The following is a 14,884-nucleotide window of genomic DNA, read 5'->3' as shown; positions in this document are numbered from 1 at the left end:
CACAAACATATATATATATATATATTTTTAAATATAAGCCCTTCTGTATTCGTTAGCGCCCGCTTCGTATTTAACTTTAACTCCCGGTTTGAATCGGTCCTCTGTACCTCAGCTGTGTCCTCGCTCCTCCCCTCACAGCTCCACACTGACACACACCAGCAGCACGAACAGAAGCCAATTAGCCCAGCGTCTATAGGTGGCCTCAGTCACTTTTTAATGCCATAAACGTTTCCTCCTTATCCCCCCCACCACTGCCCTGCCTGTTTCACAGCACCATAAAACTTACTCCTTTTGTTGTGCAAGTGTGCTCCGCGTTTGTGAGACGGAAGTGCTGCTGCTACTGCCATCTACGAAGTGCCTACAGTGTGAGGGGAAAAGAATGACACATCAGCTTGCAGGTCGTTTCTTTATTTACATATAATTTTGCAATTATGGGACTGCCATAAAGCATTACATATTTGTTTTGCACAATAACAGTTAAGGCATGATGTGACAAATGTGACAAGGCTAGATTCCTCAAGCATAGCAGGTTTCTAGGAAACAAAGCTTTAAGAGGCATGCAGAAATATATCATCTGTTAATGTGAGTATTATGGGTGAAAAGAAAGAGATGAACTGGAAAAATAATGGAGTTCATGTGGAATTCCTCTACAGTGGTGTTAAGAGAATACGTGTTATTACAAACTACTGACAGCAGTAAACAGGTCACAGGCTTTCTGTTTCAGTGTCCGTTACATAAACAAAGAGTGCATAGAGGTAAAAGGGTGATGCTTCCAACAGGAATGCTGTTAACCCATATTTTGCCAACATGTCTTCTAATTTGAAAATACATTCTACTGCAGTTCGAGGAATTTCCAGTTTATTCTTCATTTCTAAGAACTGAGTTAATACCATAAAAGACATTTTTTTTTAAGTTGTCTGATGCATAATAGCCGTTACAGTAAAACCATTCTTCCATGAAAGATCTTTAACAACAGGTAAACACTGCAAGCTTCTGTGTTACCAAAAGTGCGGAGGCTTCTATCTGCTCTTCATTTTTTTAAATTAAAAGTTATAAAAAAATTTCGCCAGCTAAAATACAGCGTTAATTCAATTGCACAGCACACTTCATTACAAATCAGAGAATTAGAACAGAGCATTCCAAAAGTCAAAAAAAAAAAAAAGAAAATGCATAGGATTTGACAATCATCATACTCTTAAAGACTACTGCTTCATCATGCATAGCTGCTGTTAGCACCACTCCAGTCTGTTTTCACAATACTGCTTTACGTTTCAGGAGGCTCAGTATGTGAGAGGACTGAGGATGAAGAGGCGATCCTCCTCCTTCCTGATCCACTTCAGCAGTTTATTGACAGCGGCGAACGCTGAGGCCTTGGTCGCCAGCGGACTAAAGCAGAGGTAAAGCTCAAAGCCACTTGTCACCTGCAAAGGAGAGAAGGCACGACGAGACAAATGGGGCATGAAAAAGCTCTGTGTAGTAGAAGGATATTTTTCTGTTAAAGAAGTTCAGAAATGTGGTTCAATGTAAGAAATTGTTACAGTCTGCAAAATTACTGTAGCTACTGCATTTCAGATCAATGATGAGTGATTAAAGCTTAATGTCTGATGTCTTTAGTCAAAACAAACTTTGTACTTGACGCCAGGAGGCTAAAATCTTGCTTATTATGAGTAATATTCATTTTTGCACATTACTGTTAATGTTGTGCAATTATCATTAATGGCACATTTAATCAAAAATTTGTGTTATATGCACATTGAAAATGTTAAAAAAAAACTAATTATGTAATGACAGTATATTTTTTGTAACAATATTTGTAAAGCATTGCACCACATTTAGAATGATGACCCTTTTTCAATACGTTTCTTTAAGATATATATTTAACCACACAACATGCAGTTAGAAGGGGGGGGGGGGGAAGAGTGGTCAACAACTTTCCAGAAGTGTCAATGTGGACATTACACATAAAATAACAATAAAAGTATGTGATGGTAATGTGCAAGGGTCTGCAAAAGCACAAAGCTGCTAACACAAAGCTGGTAATGAAGGACAAAGGTTATTCCAGTAAGCTATAATTAAACTCGTTGTGGGAATAAAAAACAAAAAAAACACTAACACACTAATTAAAATAGAAATTAAAAAACATAAGCAGTATCTTCTTTATCTTCTTTGGGCTGGGGGATGCAGCATTTTCCAAAAAGAATTATTTATGGATCATGTTCACACGTGGCTTTTTTACTGTATGATAGAGCTTCAACCTGCATTTGTGCATGGCACAGTGAACTGGGTTCACAGACAGTGACTGGAAGTGTTCCTGAGCCCATGCAGAGATTTCCATGACAGAATAATTGCTGTTAACGGCAGCCAATGCTGATTTTTGGCCTTGTCCTTTGCCCACTAAGATTTGCGTTTTGATCATATTAGGTACTGTAGATGATGAGAAACTCAAAGTCTTCACATTTTTATATTGAAGAATATTATTCTGAAAATTTCCAAGAATTTGTAGACATTTTTTCTCTCTAAGATGCTCTTTTTATACGCAGTCATGTTACTGACCTGTTGCCAGTTAACCTATTTGATTGCAAAATGTTAATCCAGCTGTTGATAATACTGCATTGTGAATGGAAAAACTGATGTAAAGTTTATGCCAGCAATCAAAATTATTTATGACTTTATTAAATGGACAATTGACCCTAATAAGGCAAATAGTTACACCCCCCCCCCCCCCCCAAAAAAAAAGAAAAAACAAAACAAAAACAAAAAAACAGTAAGCTAACTAAATGTGTATGAACAATGTCAACAATCCAGTGTCCAGTATTCATTTTGTACACACCAAATGCTTTAAATGGCTGTCAGCTTAAAAATAATTGTTCAAAAACAATAAACCATTTTAACCACAACACCAGACTCACCTGTGCCAGCAAGTTTTCAGTTTCCCTGCAGCGGTAGTAGTAACGGAGAGGTCTGGTTGGATGGTGCAAGCAGCTGTGAAGTTCCTGGTACAAGCTCAGCAGCCTTTCCTGCTCTCCATCAGACTGGTACACCATCGGAAACTCGGGGCTGAAGGTGGAAAATATCCAAGAACAAGGATTTGTGTTCATGACAAAAAATATATACATATAAGAATGCAAATCTTTGTATACTGATGATCATTTTACTGGCCCAGATAAAATCAAGTGTCATCTGCTCTCATGAAGTTGTCATTTATGTAAATTTTTCGTAATACCGAAAACATCTGAGTAGATGTGTTTATACAGTGAAAGGAAAATGTTCTTGAATTAACAGGATTAATGACTGTTAAAATACTCTGATCGTTATCTAAAAACCCCTAAATTTGACAAACACAGTCTAACCACTCACCTGGTGTACAGTCCGGAGCTCTTTGATTTATACAGGAAGTGCCTGAGCTCTGGGATGCCAACCTGCACCACGGAGTAACTGGGACATTTCACCGCCTCCTTCAGGGCCTGGTAGGCACTACGCTTGCTCAGCCTTTCCATAAACTTCTGCTTGCAGTCGGACATGTTAAAGAAGTCCTCTCTTTCAGTTGAGACCAGAATGAGACAGAGCTGGGAAGCAGGCTCCAGGTAAGAAATGTGAGCGTGGAAAAATCCTGCGGTGTTGAACTTTGGCAGACAGATCGGCGTCCAGCCTTCACCTTCTCGGAAGGAAGAGGAGGAACCGACGAGGTTGAAGACCAGGTGCAAGTCTATGTGGTGGAGGAACTGGTCCTTCTTCCTGACCAGGGTGACCAGGCGATCGCCGGCCAGCAATATGGAGAACACCAGGTTTTTGGATTTAGCGGCCTGTAGGCTCGATGACACTACGTCCCTGGCAGAGCTGGGGAGGGGCAGGCAAGTGACGGCACTGAGCAGCAGGCCGGGGTCTCGTTCCAGCCGGATCAACAGGTTGTCAGTGAGATACTCTGAGCCGGCCAGCAAACGCCGCAAGTCGTAGTTCTGCTTGTGCTGGAAGATGTGGTTGAGCTGGGTGAGGGTGAGCAGGCTGACTATCTGGTAGTAGATGTATTGCAGCTCCCGCAGCATCTCCTTGTCTGATTGACAGGTGCGTGACACTCCCACCAGGACCAGAGGACTCTTGGTGAGGAACACCACTTTACAGCCATCTGACACAAACATATTAACAGCACTTACATTAAGATACGACATATTTGTTTAGAGAATTAAATGTTGCTGCCAAAGTATAATCTGACCTGCATGGATGGAGCGGATGATGTTCTTCTCAGCCTCGACAAACGACACGAGAGCCATCATCACCCCCATGGTGCTCGACAGCGCCTCTTCCGTGCCGTAGCGAGTGTAGATTGGTTTCCCCGCCTCACTCAGCACAAACACGTGTTTTTTGTGGCTCCGCCACGCCTCACTGGACACATCCTCCTCCTTAGTCCTATCCGACAGGTCATTGCTGTGTTGTTCATCTATATTTTGTTCAGCAACAAGTGCCTTGAGCCCCTCTTCATGCTGCTCTTCTGATTTGCCTGAATCAGCTGTCCTCAGGGCTTCTTCTTCAGCTTCAGAAGTTAAATCCTCAAATGAGTGTGCATGGATGAACATGGCACTCTTCTGGCCAGCACCTGTATTAATATAAATGATGACAAACTTTGTCCGTAAAAGATTTAAAAAAAAAAAAAAAAAAGCTAGAAAAGCTCTATATAAATATGAGCACAGTACATCACATGGCAGACATTTCTGGACAGTTCCTTTGGAAAACAAAACTCCAGGAAGTTTGAATGCTACTTTCTAAAAGGACATGTGGCCAATGACCACATATACAACTGCCAAAGTAACCACCAAGTCCTCTTTTAGTGTTTTCTCAGTTTGCAGCATTTATAGCGGTTTTCATAATCAAACATTTTTCCCATGTAGAAAAAAATAAAAATAAAAAATAAAGAAAAATAGCGGACTGTTAGTATCAGGCTCATTCTCACTACTGAAAATCATGTGTTTGGTTAAGGGATGGGGTAAGGGTGGAGCATGAAGGAGACACAGACATGACCCCTCTTTGCTCAGCGTAAATTCTTCATACTCTTACCTGCCGAACAATCAAACACACAGATTTTTTTTTTTTATGCTTGGAAGCAGGCCTCGTGTTTAATGTGCCCGTTTAATTTGCATTCACACGTACAGCCAGGTAATGTAGAAATGCTGCTTAGCTCAAGGCAGATTTAACACAATGGAAAGTGGAGATGTATACATAATTTAAAAGATTTTCAGTTTGTGTTTCTACAAGAGGAAAAAAAACAACTTCAACGAAAAAAAAAAAAAAAAGTGGCTGGTTTGGAAAATGTGTTAAATTCCCCAACTTTGCTGGAGAACAAAACTGGGCATTCCTGTGGGAACCAACTAGCTGGAAAAGGCATCCAAGACAGATGACAGAGATGAATTATGTACATTTACAGGACAAGACTTGATTCTTTTATTTGAAAAACTGATTAATTTTGAACATGGTATGCAACTCTAGAACAATCCACAAAAAACAGAAGTTCAATTTAGTCTATTATCGTATTAGTCACACATGTTTTAACTTTAGGTTATCACACTTCAGAGCTGCTGCAGTGAATAAAATGAACAACCTCTGGCCAAAGCTTATCTAATTAGAAGAACAAGAATAAGGCAACTGTGATAGCGAAAGAGTACGCTAAGACTTCAAAATGTCCTGTTTAGCTCCAGTTTGAGAAGAGCAAATCCATACAGTGTTACATCATCTCTCCTGTCATTGTTGGATTTATTCAAAGCAGGATGTGATGCAGCAGATGAAAGCAGCTGCAGCCAACTTTCATTGTGACAAACTGACAAATTTTCCCCAGATTTTTTTTGCAGTCAACAGATGGTCATATCATTAAATTCTCATGAGAAAACATGGCAGCATTTGAAGGGAATATTGTGCAATAGGGCTGCCACAAACGATTATTTTGATAGTCGACTAGTCACCGATTATTTTTGCGATTAGTCGACTAATCAGATCATCATCCATTAGACGTAAAACTACAGCTTATTGCACCAGCAGCATCTGCTCTTATATAACTATCATTAGCTTACAGCTTTAAGTGTTTAAGGTCTGTGCTAACTAAAAATAAAGACAAGATGATAGTTTATTAAATTTTAATGAAATTTGCAGATTGTTTCGGTGAAGTTTAATAAACTCCTTGCTATCTAAAATATAACAGGACACTGGAGTATATTCTGGAGCATCTCACACTTCTGATAATCAGCTGTCTGCTTGACGTTTATTCAGCTGTGTAAAAACTATAACTTTAATCTCAGACAAACTGATTTACTCAGGAACAAATAAAATACTAAAAAAAAAAAAAAGCCAAACAATAACATTTTAAGTTATCTAAGTGACTCATATATATTTAACCTGAGTAGCGAAAGACGGCGGTGGGTTTGAAAACGATTTGCGGGGAGTCCGGTGTTCTCAGGGCGCTAGTGAGCCTAGCCCCCGGCTCGCTAACGAGCTAGTGGGTAACAGATGTCTCCGAAAACGTCGGAGCGCTTTTGAAAATATGTGGTGTCCTGATAAACTGAGCAGATATTTGAGGTTTACACAGCTACATTCTCGCCTGAAAATATGTTAAACGTTTATTTTGTGACCCAGAAAGAATAATAAGAGTAACATTAAAACTAACTAGCTGCCGCCATTGTTGGAAACTACGCTGGGCCGCGCTATGAATTCTGGGACACAGCTGCTTCTTCTTCTTCTTCGGGGTTTAACGGTAGCTGACATCCTTGTACATGCAATGCTGCCATCTTCTGTTTCAGTCCGTTATTACACTCTTAAATCCTGCCACTTATTCCTGCGTCTTTTGTGATCGTACAAAGTTTCAAACGACGCCTCGACTATTAAATCAGTCGTCGACGATTTTGATAGTCGACGTAATCGTGACTAGTCGACAAATCGTGGCAGCCCTATTGTGCAACTGTAACACTAGCTCTAAAACAGCAGACAACCTGTAAATATATTCACCATTTCTTACATAGACAGGATGTGCATATTCATGCTGTCTCTCACACACAGAGTATTCAGTATGCGTTCACCGGACACTGCACAGCTACAACAATGTGAAACAGAGAAGTCCAATTCATGGGAAAGTTTTCAGAAGTGTCAGCACTGAAAGAGTGTTAATGTCTTTTCTTTGTGCTACAATCATAAAAAAGACAATATTCCAGGCAAAGATACTGCTTGATTTTGTACTTGAAATAGAAAACAGTTGATGATTACTTGGCCCTGCCCTGCCTTGATATTTGTCTAGCCCAACTGGAAGCTTTTATGGTCTACTGTAACCGTTGTGATCACTGATCATGTCCTGCAATGTTTCGCAATACAATCCTATGAGGGATTGGCCACAAAGTAGCGTGGCACAATTCTATTCACCCACGACTTCTTTAAGACACCTAGACTTACCTGCAGTCTTTGAAATGAGAGCGCAGTCAGTGGTGTAATCCCACTGATAGTGGCTAAGTGAACTACCTGGAAAATATTTCTTGCGTTAACATTACCTTAGACTGGAACAAATGCAAGAGGAAGTTCACACATACTACACCTTCATATTTGACGTTTTTTCACTACTATGCAGTGGTTCCAGTTTTGCAGATGTATGTTAAATATGTTTAAAATCATACTTGTCTCTGTGTGTTTACAGACAAGCGGCACAACACTTACCTGGTTCAGTTCCCTCTACCAGACCAGGTATGGGGCTGTCCGCCCTGACTGAGCGAAGGCGGTCTACAGGAGCCAGAGTTCCACTTTCCCATGATGCAGTCGCCTTTTGGGCTTCACCTTCCATCACTGCTACTTAAGGCTAGGACACGCACCTGGAAAGATAGACAGACAAAGGGCTATAGGACCAAAGGGCAACAACTTCGTGACTGAGTCTTGGATTTATGGTGGTGTGCCATTACAGTGACATGACACGGTCACCACGAGTCGGTTCAACTGAAATCAAATAAAGCCCTACAGTTAGGTAGTGAAGATTAACTGTTTATTGGAAGCGGGGGAAAACAGAGCTAAACCGGAATGTCCTCCTTGCTCCAAGGAAGGCTGAAACCAACTATGGAAACAAAATGAGTCTCGAAAGAATAACATATTCACACGCAGTATATTTACATTCACATCGTTTTTTCTTGCTTAGCATCCTGAATTATCACAGGCGTCACATATGTTTGACTTCAAAAGCTACTTTGATTGCTGACTTTAGCATGTAGTCAAACAAACGCTATCTCAGACACGTTTAATCGCCTTCGCTCTCAACCAGAGCACTCAAGACCCCTTCAAATACTTCAAAAAAGATTACCTTTCATTTCCACAGCTGTCTGCATCTGAATGTTATGCTCCCCAACTCGTTTGCCACAGTTGCTGCTAGCTAACTAGCAGAAACCGCACAGAAGAACTTCTTGAATCATGCCCTGGTTGGTTGCGGAAGTGCGAATTGTGGGATATGAAGTTCCCTGCCAGAGGGTTTATACACTTTTTATCACTCGTTTCCCAGGAGTAATAAAAATGCCGAGTTCATCTGAATAAAATAAAATACGGAGAATTGTCTTTGAAATAGTTAAGAATTAATTTAATGGGTTAATTTTGAATATTACAGCATGCAAGTTACTTATAACACACTGCCATCTTTGATCTTGCTGGTGCTTTCAGGTCACGCAGGACATGAAACAACTGTGCCTGATTATTAAATTACACGATTGTCACGAGACTCAGATACTTAATTTGTCAGACAGAAAACATTGTATATGAAATGTTAAATAATATTTTTGTGTGAGAAAGGTTTGTGAATATATTTGCGAGCTATTTCAATGTGTTTAAAATAATATTTTGTTGTTTTCACTGTGACTCTGCATATGTGAGGGATAAAAGCAAAAAAAAACAAGGGAAAAAAAAAGTGTTGACACATTTGTTGAGTGACACTAAATTGTAACTTCTCCAGGGAAAACGTATTAATTGTTTTAAATAGCAAACGTTTATAGCGACTGAGCTAAATTTTAATACAAAATACGTTGGCGTAGATTCTAACAGCTCATTTATGTTCCGGGGCGGAGCTTTGGTTTGAACGTGCAGCGGGGAACTGGCCAGCGATGGCGTTACCATTGTGTTTGTGTTAGCTTGAAAGGAAATTTCCTAAATTATCTCACTTTATGTGTGTACAATGAAAATTTTCATGTACAGTTGGTGATGCTTCAGTTTATAACGAAGGATTATGCAGTAACTTGATATCTTTGTTTGGTAAGCATGACAGCTCACGATAAGGCTATGGCTAACATTGGTTATCTATATGTAGCTGCTTAACCAGGGTAGCGGAATAGTAAGGCCCACTGACTTTAGCCAGTGCTAACTGTTTTAGCCTACAAATATTATGTAACACTACCGAAACGCGTATGATCAGGGAGTGAATATCACGATTTGTATTTCACTGTTTTTAACAATGTCGTACGCTGTTTCCAAAACAGGGTGATCGTTGTGCCGGTAAGATGCCTATTCGAGCATATTGCACTATTTGCTCAGATTTCTTTGATCACTCCAGAGATGTTGCTGCCATTCACTGCGGACACACTTTCCATTATGAATGGTAACTATACACAAACTCAAATCTGAACAAAACAACTTTTTTCAGTTCATGGCATCTTTTAAGTTATTTTCGTTCCCCTCTTTTTCTTCTAGTCTTCTTCAGTGGTTTCAGACAGCCCCTACAAAAACCTGTCCACAGTGTAGGAAACAGGTACAGTAACGCTACATTGTCAAACTACCAGCACAGACCGTGGCAAGTTGAGTTACAAAGGAAAGATTGAGCTTCAATGACATTTTGATGTTTGTGTGTAGGTCAGCACCAGGCACATTATCAGCAAGCTCTTCTTTGACATTGGTGGAGAGGAGGACAGCACGGCTGACCCGGAAAGCTTACAGGTACCAATCCTACAGCAATATAAAACTCTTCACGCCTTCTGGCATGTAAAACAGAACCTAAATGTGGTCTTTCCTATTGCTATTGTTTGGATTTGTTTTAGGGTGTTATCTTCTGACTGTATTTCTTCTCTTGTTTGCAGAATGAGGTTGATAGAGTCAAGGCACTTCTGAGCTCTAAAGGTGAGAAATTAAACTCTTGAGTACAACTGTTACAAAGTTATGCTAGATTGTAAGGAAGCAGGCAGCGCTAGATTGATCATCTGTCTGGTCAATTTGTAGAGCGAGACTTGCGGGACAAACAGAAGGTGGTGGAGAGTTTAAAGGACTCCATGGACAAGCAGAGGCGAGACCTAGACAGTTTGCGGAAGGAGATTAAAGAAAAGGAGATGCTTTGTTCTGCCCTCAAAGTATGAGCTCTCTGTTCTTCATTGTTGAAAAGCTGCAATATCCACACTGATTCACAGTCACTGCAACTAATATTATGTTCTAACGTCTCACAGACACAGATGTCATATATGGAGACGCAACAAAATGAAGTTCAGGCTGCCAAGGAAGAAGTCCGGAGCTTAAGGACCAAGTTGAGAACATTTGAAAGGTATCTGCAGCCCATTGTATTATATTCAAGCTCCTGTGATTGTAGAGGAAAAGATAAAGATTGTTTAAGATGATCTTTGACAAGTGCGCAAACGTATACCAGTGCATTTGGGCAACTGCAACCTGAGTCTTACACTACAGCTATAATGACATGAAATATGTGCATATGCTCCAGTGATTGTCTTCATTGTTAAAGAGCATCATATTCACTCTGTGCATTGTTTTCTCCTCAGCTTGGATGTGTTGTTACAGGGCCAGAGAGCAGAGGTTGAGTCCATGATCACAGATATGGGTATCAGCCAGGCAGCAGTGGAGCAGCTCTCAATCTACTGCATCTCTCTGAAAAAGTAAGTATATGGAGATTATTAGTAAATCGGCCGAGTACCATCTTAAAAATATTGGAAAAATTGTGGCAAAGAAAGATTTTGAAAAGCTTGTGCATTTATTTTCAGTAGACTAAAGTATCTTAATGGAGTCTTTACTGGTTGCTGCCAGAGTCCTGACCAGCACCAGGAAAATGGATCATATTACAGCAGTTTTGAAATCATTGCATGGCTTCCTGTGTGTAAAAGCATTTATTTAAAATTCTGCTAATGGTTTAGAAAGCATTGAATGATCTTGAACCTGAATATATAGCTGACCTACTTGAGGGCTATGATGCTTCTAGACCTCTTAGGTCCTCAGGAACAGGCTTACTTTAGTATTGCTAAGGCTAGAACCAAACAAGGTGAGGTAGCATTTAGTGTTGTGGAATAAACTCCCCTCACACCTCCAGTGTGCAGAATCCATTAGTTACTTCAAATCAGGATTAAAAACGGTTTTGTGTAGTTTTTACATAAAATATACATTTAATTGTAATTATTGTATTTTTCTTTTTGTTCAAAGGTTAAATTTTACTTAAGTTGTTTCAGGTTTACCCTTGGTGTTGACTCTTGCCGTCAAGGGCTTTTTAGTTAATACTGAAATAGTTTTGCAGAAAGGAAGGGTCGAATATTTCTCTTAAAGTCTCTTGTGTTGCATCAGAAAATGTCTGTTAGGTGTTGCTTCTATAAGTCATTAATTTCAAGGGTTCTCTCACATTTCTGCTGCCTGTACATTGAATAATTACTCAGTGTGTTCTATAAAGATGTGAAATATGGAGCGGTTTGTGGTGTTAGTTTAATCAGATTGTGTGCTTGTCTATATTTGTGACCCAGATGAAGATCATACCACCTTTCTCCTGTAAATCTGAGCTTTTGGGAAATATGTTCCAGAATCTTTTAATAAGTTGGACAACATTTGTGTGTTTGAAAGTACTTCTTTTGGAGCTTTTTGTTCAGGTATTTAGTTCTAATGACCACAGCATCCGCTCAGTATTTACTGCTGATCTCTTTTCTTTCTTTCTCAGAGAGTATGATAACCTCAAAGGAACTTTGAAAGCTTCAAATGATATGTGTGAGAAACTGAAGAGAGAAGTGCTGTCCTCAAACAACAAGGTCATTCGACATAAGAAGATCGCCTCACCAATAAGAAATGGGACTTCGGTGCGGAACCTTTGGTTTAAGTGCTCTGTGGTGTTTGTCATTTCAGTTACAAAAAACTACAATAGAGGTGAATCAGACCAAAGAGGACATGAAGTCTCTGCAGAGCGATCTGGCCTGTGCTGACAAAGAAATCTCTGTAAGGCAGATCAAACAAATCTGTTTATTTGTTATGTCGGATGTGCGTGGTTGTGATTTCTGTGTGCAACCTGTCCACAGAGCCTGAAGAAGAAAGTGGAGTTTCTTCAGAAATCTCTGAGCACACCAACGAGGACTAACGAAGCCGTCAGTCGGCTCATCTTTGAAAGGTGCGTCTCCAGCTGTGGGACTTCATTCTCCTCGTGCTTTTGACAGGATGCTTAAGAATGCATTTGCTTTATGCGCTCACGCACTTGTTGCTGCCTTCCCGTCAGCCCTGCCCCACTGGAGCTGAAGCAGCCTCGCCTCCACCATCCAGCAGATAGCGAGGACATTGACCTCAACATGACCTACGACATCACTACGCCAGACGACGGGGCCAAGAGACCAACGCAGGTTCCATTGAAGAAAATGCGTCTCGATCCACCCGTGTAAGAGTCATGTCACTCAGTGCGGAAATGTTTTCTTCTGTGTTTAGAGTAGTTTGAAATCCATCTGCTCTTTTTGTAACAAAGTATAAACTGGAAGTGTTGGTTTTTCAGAACGTCTGTATCCAAACACAGGGAGAAAACGTCAGCTTTAAGCAAGGTAGCCTTCTTCTAATAAATGCATCATTAAATAACTGATCTATATATAATTTGTTTTTAATTTTTTAATTAATTTATTGTATTGTTTTATATTTATGTATTTTTTGTTTCTCAGAATCGCGATGAAGATCTGGACCCTTTTTTAAGGAACTCCCTCCTCTTCAGGAAGAAAACCTTTGGCAGCATGTTGGAGCCTCAGAGGAAGCCTGGAGCTGTAAGTGCAGCCGACTCTCGCAAACTGTTTCCTTGTCCCATTTTGTCATCATCAGTGTTTTGTTGAAGGGGGAAAATGTTTTTGCGTTTCAGGTCAGAACTGGTTATGATGGATTAGGAGGACGAACTAAATTCATCCAGCCTGTATCCTTTTTGTCATTAGTGATTCTGCATGTGTTACGTGTCTTCTAGCGTTTGAGGTTCACTGAAGAATGTTTGATGTGTGTGTTTGTGTATATATGTAAGAGCCAGGGAGCACCGTCTGGCTTCAGATAGATGTTATTTATAACCACGAGATAAATGTAGGTCGCATCGATCCTTAACCAAGCGCTCCACCTCCAGTCTCCTTTGTCACAGATTCGTCCACTGATGAAAGCTAAAAGGAAAAAGGTAACACGGCCCCCATCCAAGACCGCCACTTGCATGACCCTGGACGACTTCCTCGAGTAAATTTTGGTGTCAGAGGTCAAGACACGGACTTCTGTAAAGAAGCATGTTGGCACTGCTCTAAAACCGAGAACCTGGCTGTGGGTTTTTTGATTTGTTTGTTTTTGCCACTCAACACCAAAAAAGCATTTGGGAATGAACTTTTATCTAAAAGAAATGACAAATGTTGGCATTTGGGTGAACTGCAAACCCTGCTCTACATTTATTTTTTTGTGCTGATATGAATTTGTTTGTGTAGGCAGTGTCTTGTGTTTTGAAGCCTCGTAGTTCTGTGGGAGTGTATTTGTTTGTGAGAGAGAAACAGCTACTTGAGAAATTTGACTGAGGGTTGCGATGATTATAAAATTCTGGGCCAGTGTCTAATGCGATACTTTTTTGTTATTTATTCCCCATTTGCTTTTCCAGTGTGGCAAACAAAAATCTTTATCATTTAAAAAAAAAAAGTCTTTGAAATGCTTTGCTATTTTTCACCCTGTTTTCCCTGACTAACCTACATGGGGAGTTACTGTAGGTATTTTTTCTTTTAGATTTAATTGTCATGCTGGATGTAAGCAAACTCAAATAATAAACAATATTTTTTTATTAAGATTCTTTTGCAATTGACAATTTCTTCTAGACTTTTATTCACAAACATGTCAATGACCTGGACTTCCCTGCAGAGGGCAGTACAAACAAGATTTTCTCACATAAGGGTATGAACCTGGCAGCCAGCCTGCGTCGTGAGTGATACTGCCTGCATGTGAGGAATGCTGAATCCATTTATATTGAAGAAGCCAGAACAACAGGAAAAGGCTCAAAAAAACATCAGTCAAAACCTGAGTTATGCATCGTGGTCAAGTAACAAAAAAAACAGTGCTGCAAATAATATACTTGCAAAAACTAATAAAATAACATAAAATTGGGGCTTTTTGCTCATTCTGCCCCGTTTTCAATGTCAAATGAATTTTAATGTTTGCAGAACTGGTGAAGATGGAGGACCTTTCATGGAACAACATCCAACGCAGCCAAAAGAGGTGAAGCTTGCTTGTGATGTTCCTGTGCATTAACATAAATGTAGCCTGTCTACAGCTTTGGCATGCAGCCCTCACAAACTGACCTTTATACAAGTTTGCTTGATATTTGGACAAACAATATGGGGAAAATGCCAACCATTGTTTTCCACTGTGGAAAACTGAAAAGTAACAAGTACAAGATAATGCATCCTGTTCACAATCACTTGTATCCTTTGTGCACTCATGAACTCAGTTTCCAGAATAAAAGTAATTCATTCTCTGCCAAAATAATTGCAGTGATTAAGACTAATTAAATGCTGTGTTTCCTTAGTGACTGGATATTGATTTAGCTGTGAGTGATTATAGTTTTGTGGTTCGTTGTATCTAGCCCAGGGGGTCGTCATGACAGGACATAGTGGGGCATTTTAAAAGATACATCCTTCCAGTGCAAGCAGAAGAAAAGGTTACA

At 40.0% G+C, this 14,884-nt stretch overlaps 2 protein-coding genes across 3 annotated transcripts; one reads left to right on the top strand and one right to left on the bottom strand.

Annotated features, from left to right (window-relative positions):
• Positions 1-392: 392 nt before the first annotated feature.
• mon1a (MON1 secretory trafficking family member A) lies at positions 393-8,662 on the bottom strand. 2 transcript variants are annotated; one of them, XM_082534173.1, is made up of 7 exons: positions 8,621-8,635; positions 8,312-8,530; positions 7,681-7,832; positions 4,211-4,591; positions 3,358-4,123; positions 2,910-3,057; positions 393-1,421 (listed from the first exon to the last, which is right to left on the bottom strand). In XM_082534173.1, the coding sequence occupies exons 3-7, from the start codon at positions 7,802-7,804 to the stop codon at positions 1,281-1,283; spliced, it is 1,560 nt and encodes a 519-aa protein (XP_082390299.1). In that variant the 5' UTR covers positions 7,805-7,832; positions 8,312-8,530; positions 8,621-8,635; the 3' UTR covers positions 393-1,280. The 2 variants fall into 2 exon arrangements, with proteins under 2 accessions (XP_082390299.1, XP_082390298.1); XM_082534172.1 differs by having other exon boundaries at positions 8,312-8,662.
• Positions 8,663-8,928: 266 nt separating this feature from the next.
• On the top strand, positions 8,929-14,011 carry traip (TRAF-interacting protein). Its single transcript, XM_082534174.1, has 16 exons — positions 8,929-9,246; positions 9,471-9,589; positions 9,682-9,739; positions 9,841-9,924; positions 10,065-10,104; positions 10,204-10,331; positions 10,425-10,519; positions 10,752-10,865; positions 11,906-11,993; positions 12,088-12,177; positions 12,258-12,346; positions 12,452-12,607; positions 12,719-12,764; positions 12,879-12,977; positions 13,070-13,120; positions 13,319-14,011. Exons 2-16 carry the CDS (start codon positions 9,492-9,494, stop codon positions 13,424-13,426), a joined length of 1,344 nt encoding a protein of 447 aa, XP_082390300.1. The 5' UTR covers positions 8,929-9,246; positions 9,471-9,491; the 3' UTR covers positions 13,427-14,011.
• Positions 14,012-14,884: the final 873 nt, after the last annotated feature.

This window comes from Aulonocara stuartgranti, assembly GCF_965226115.1.
Source record: "Aulonocara stuartgranti genome assembly, chromosome: 5".
NCBI classification, from domain to species: domain Eukaryota; kingdom Metazoa; phylum Chordata; class Actinopteri; order Cichliformes; family Cichlidae; genus Aulonocara; species Aulonocara stuartgranti.
Note: the sequence above shows the minus strand (reverse complement) of the source record. Positions and strands in the feature narration are given on the sequence as shown.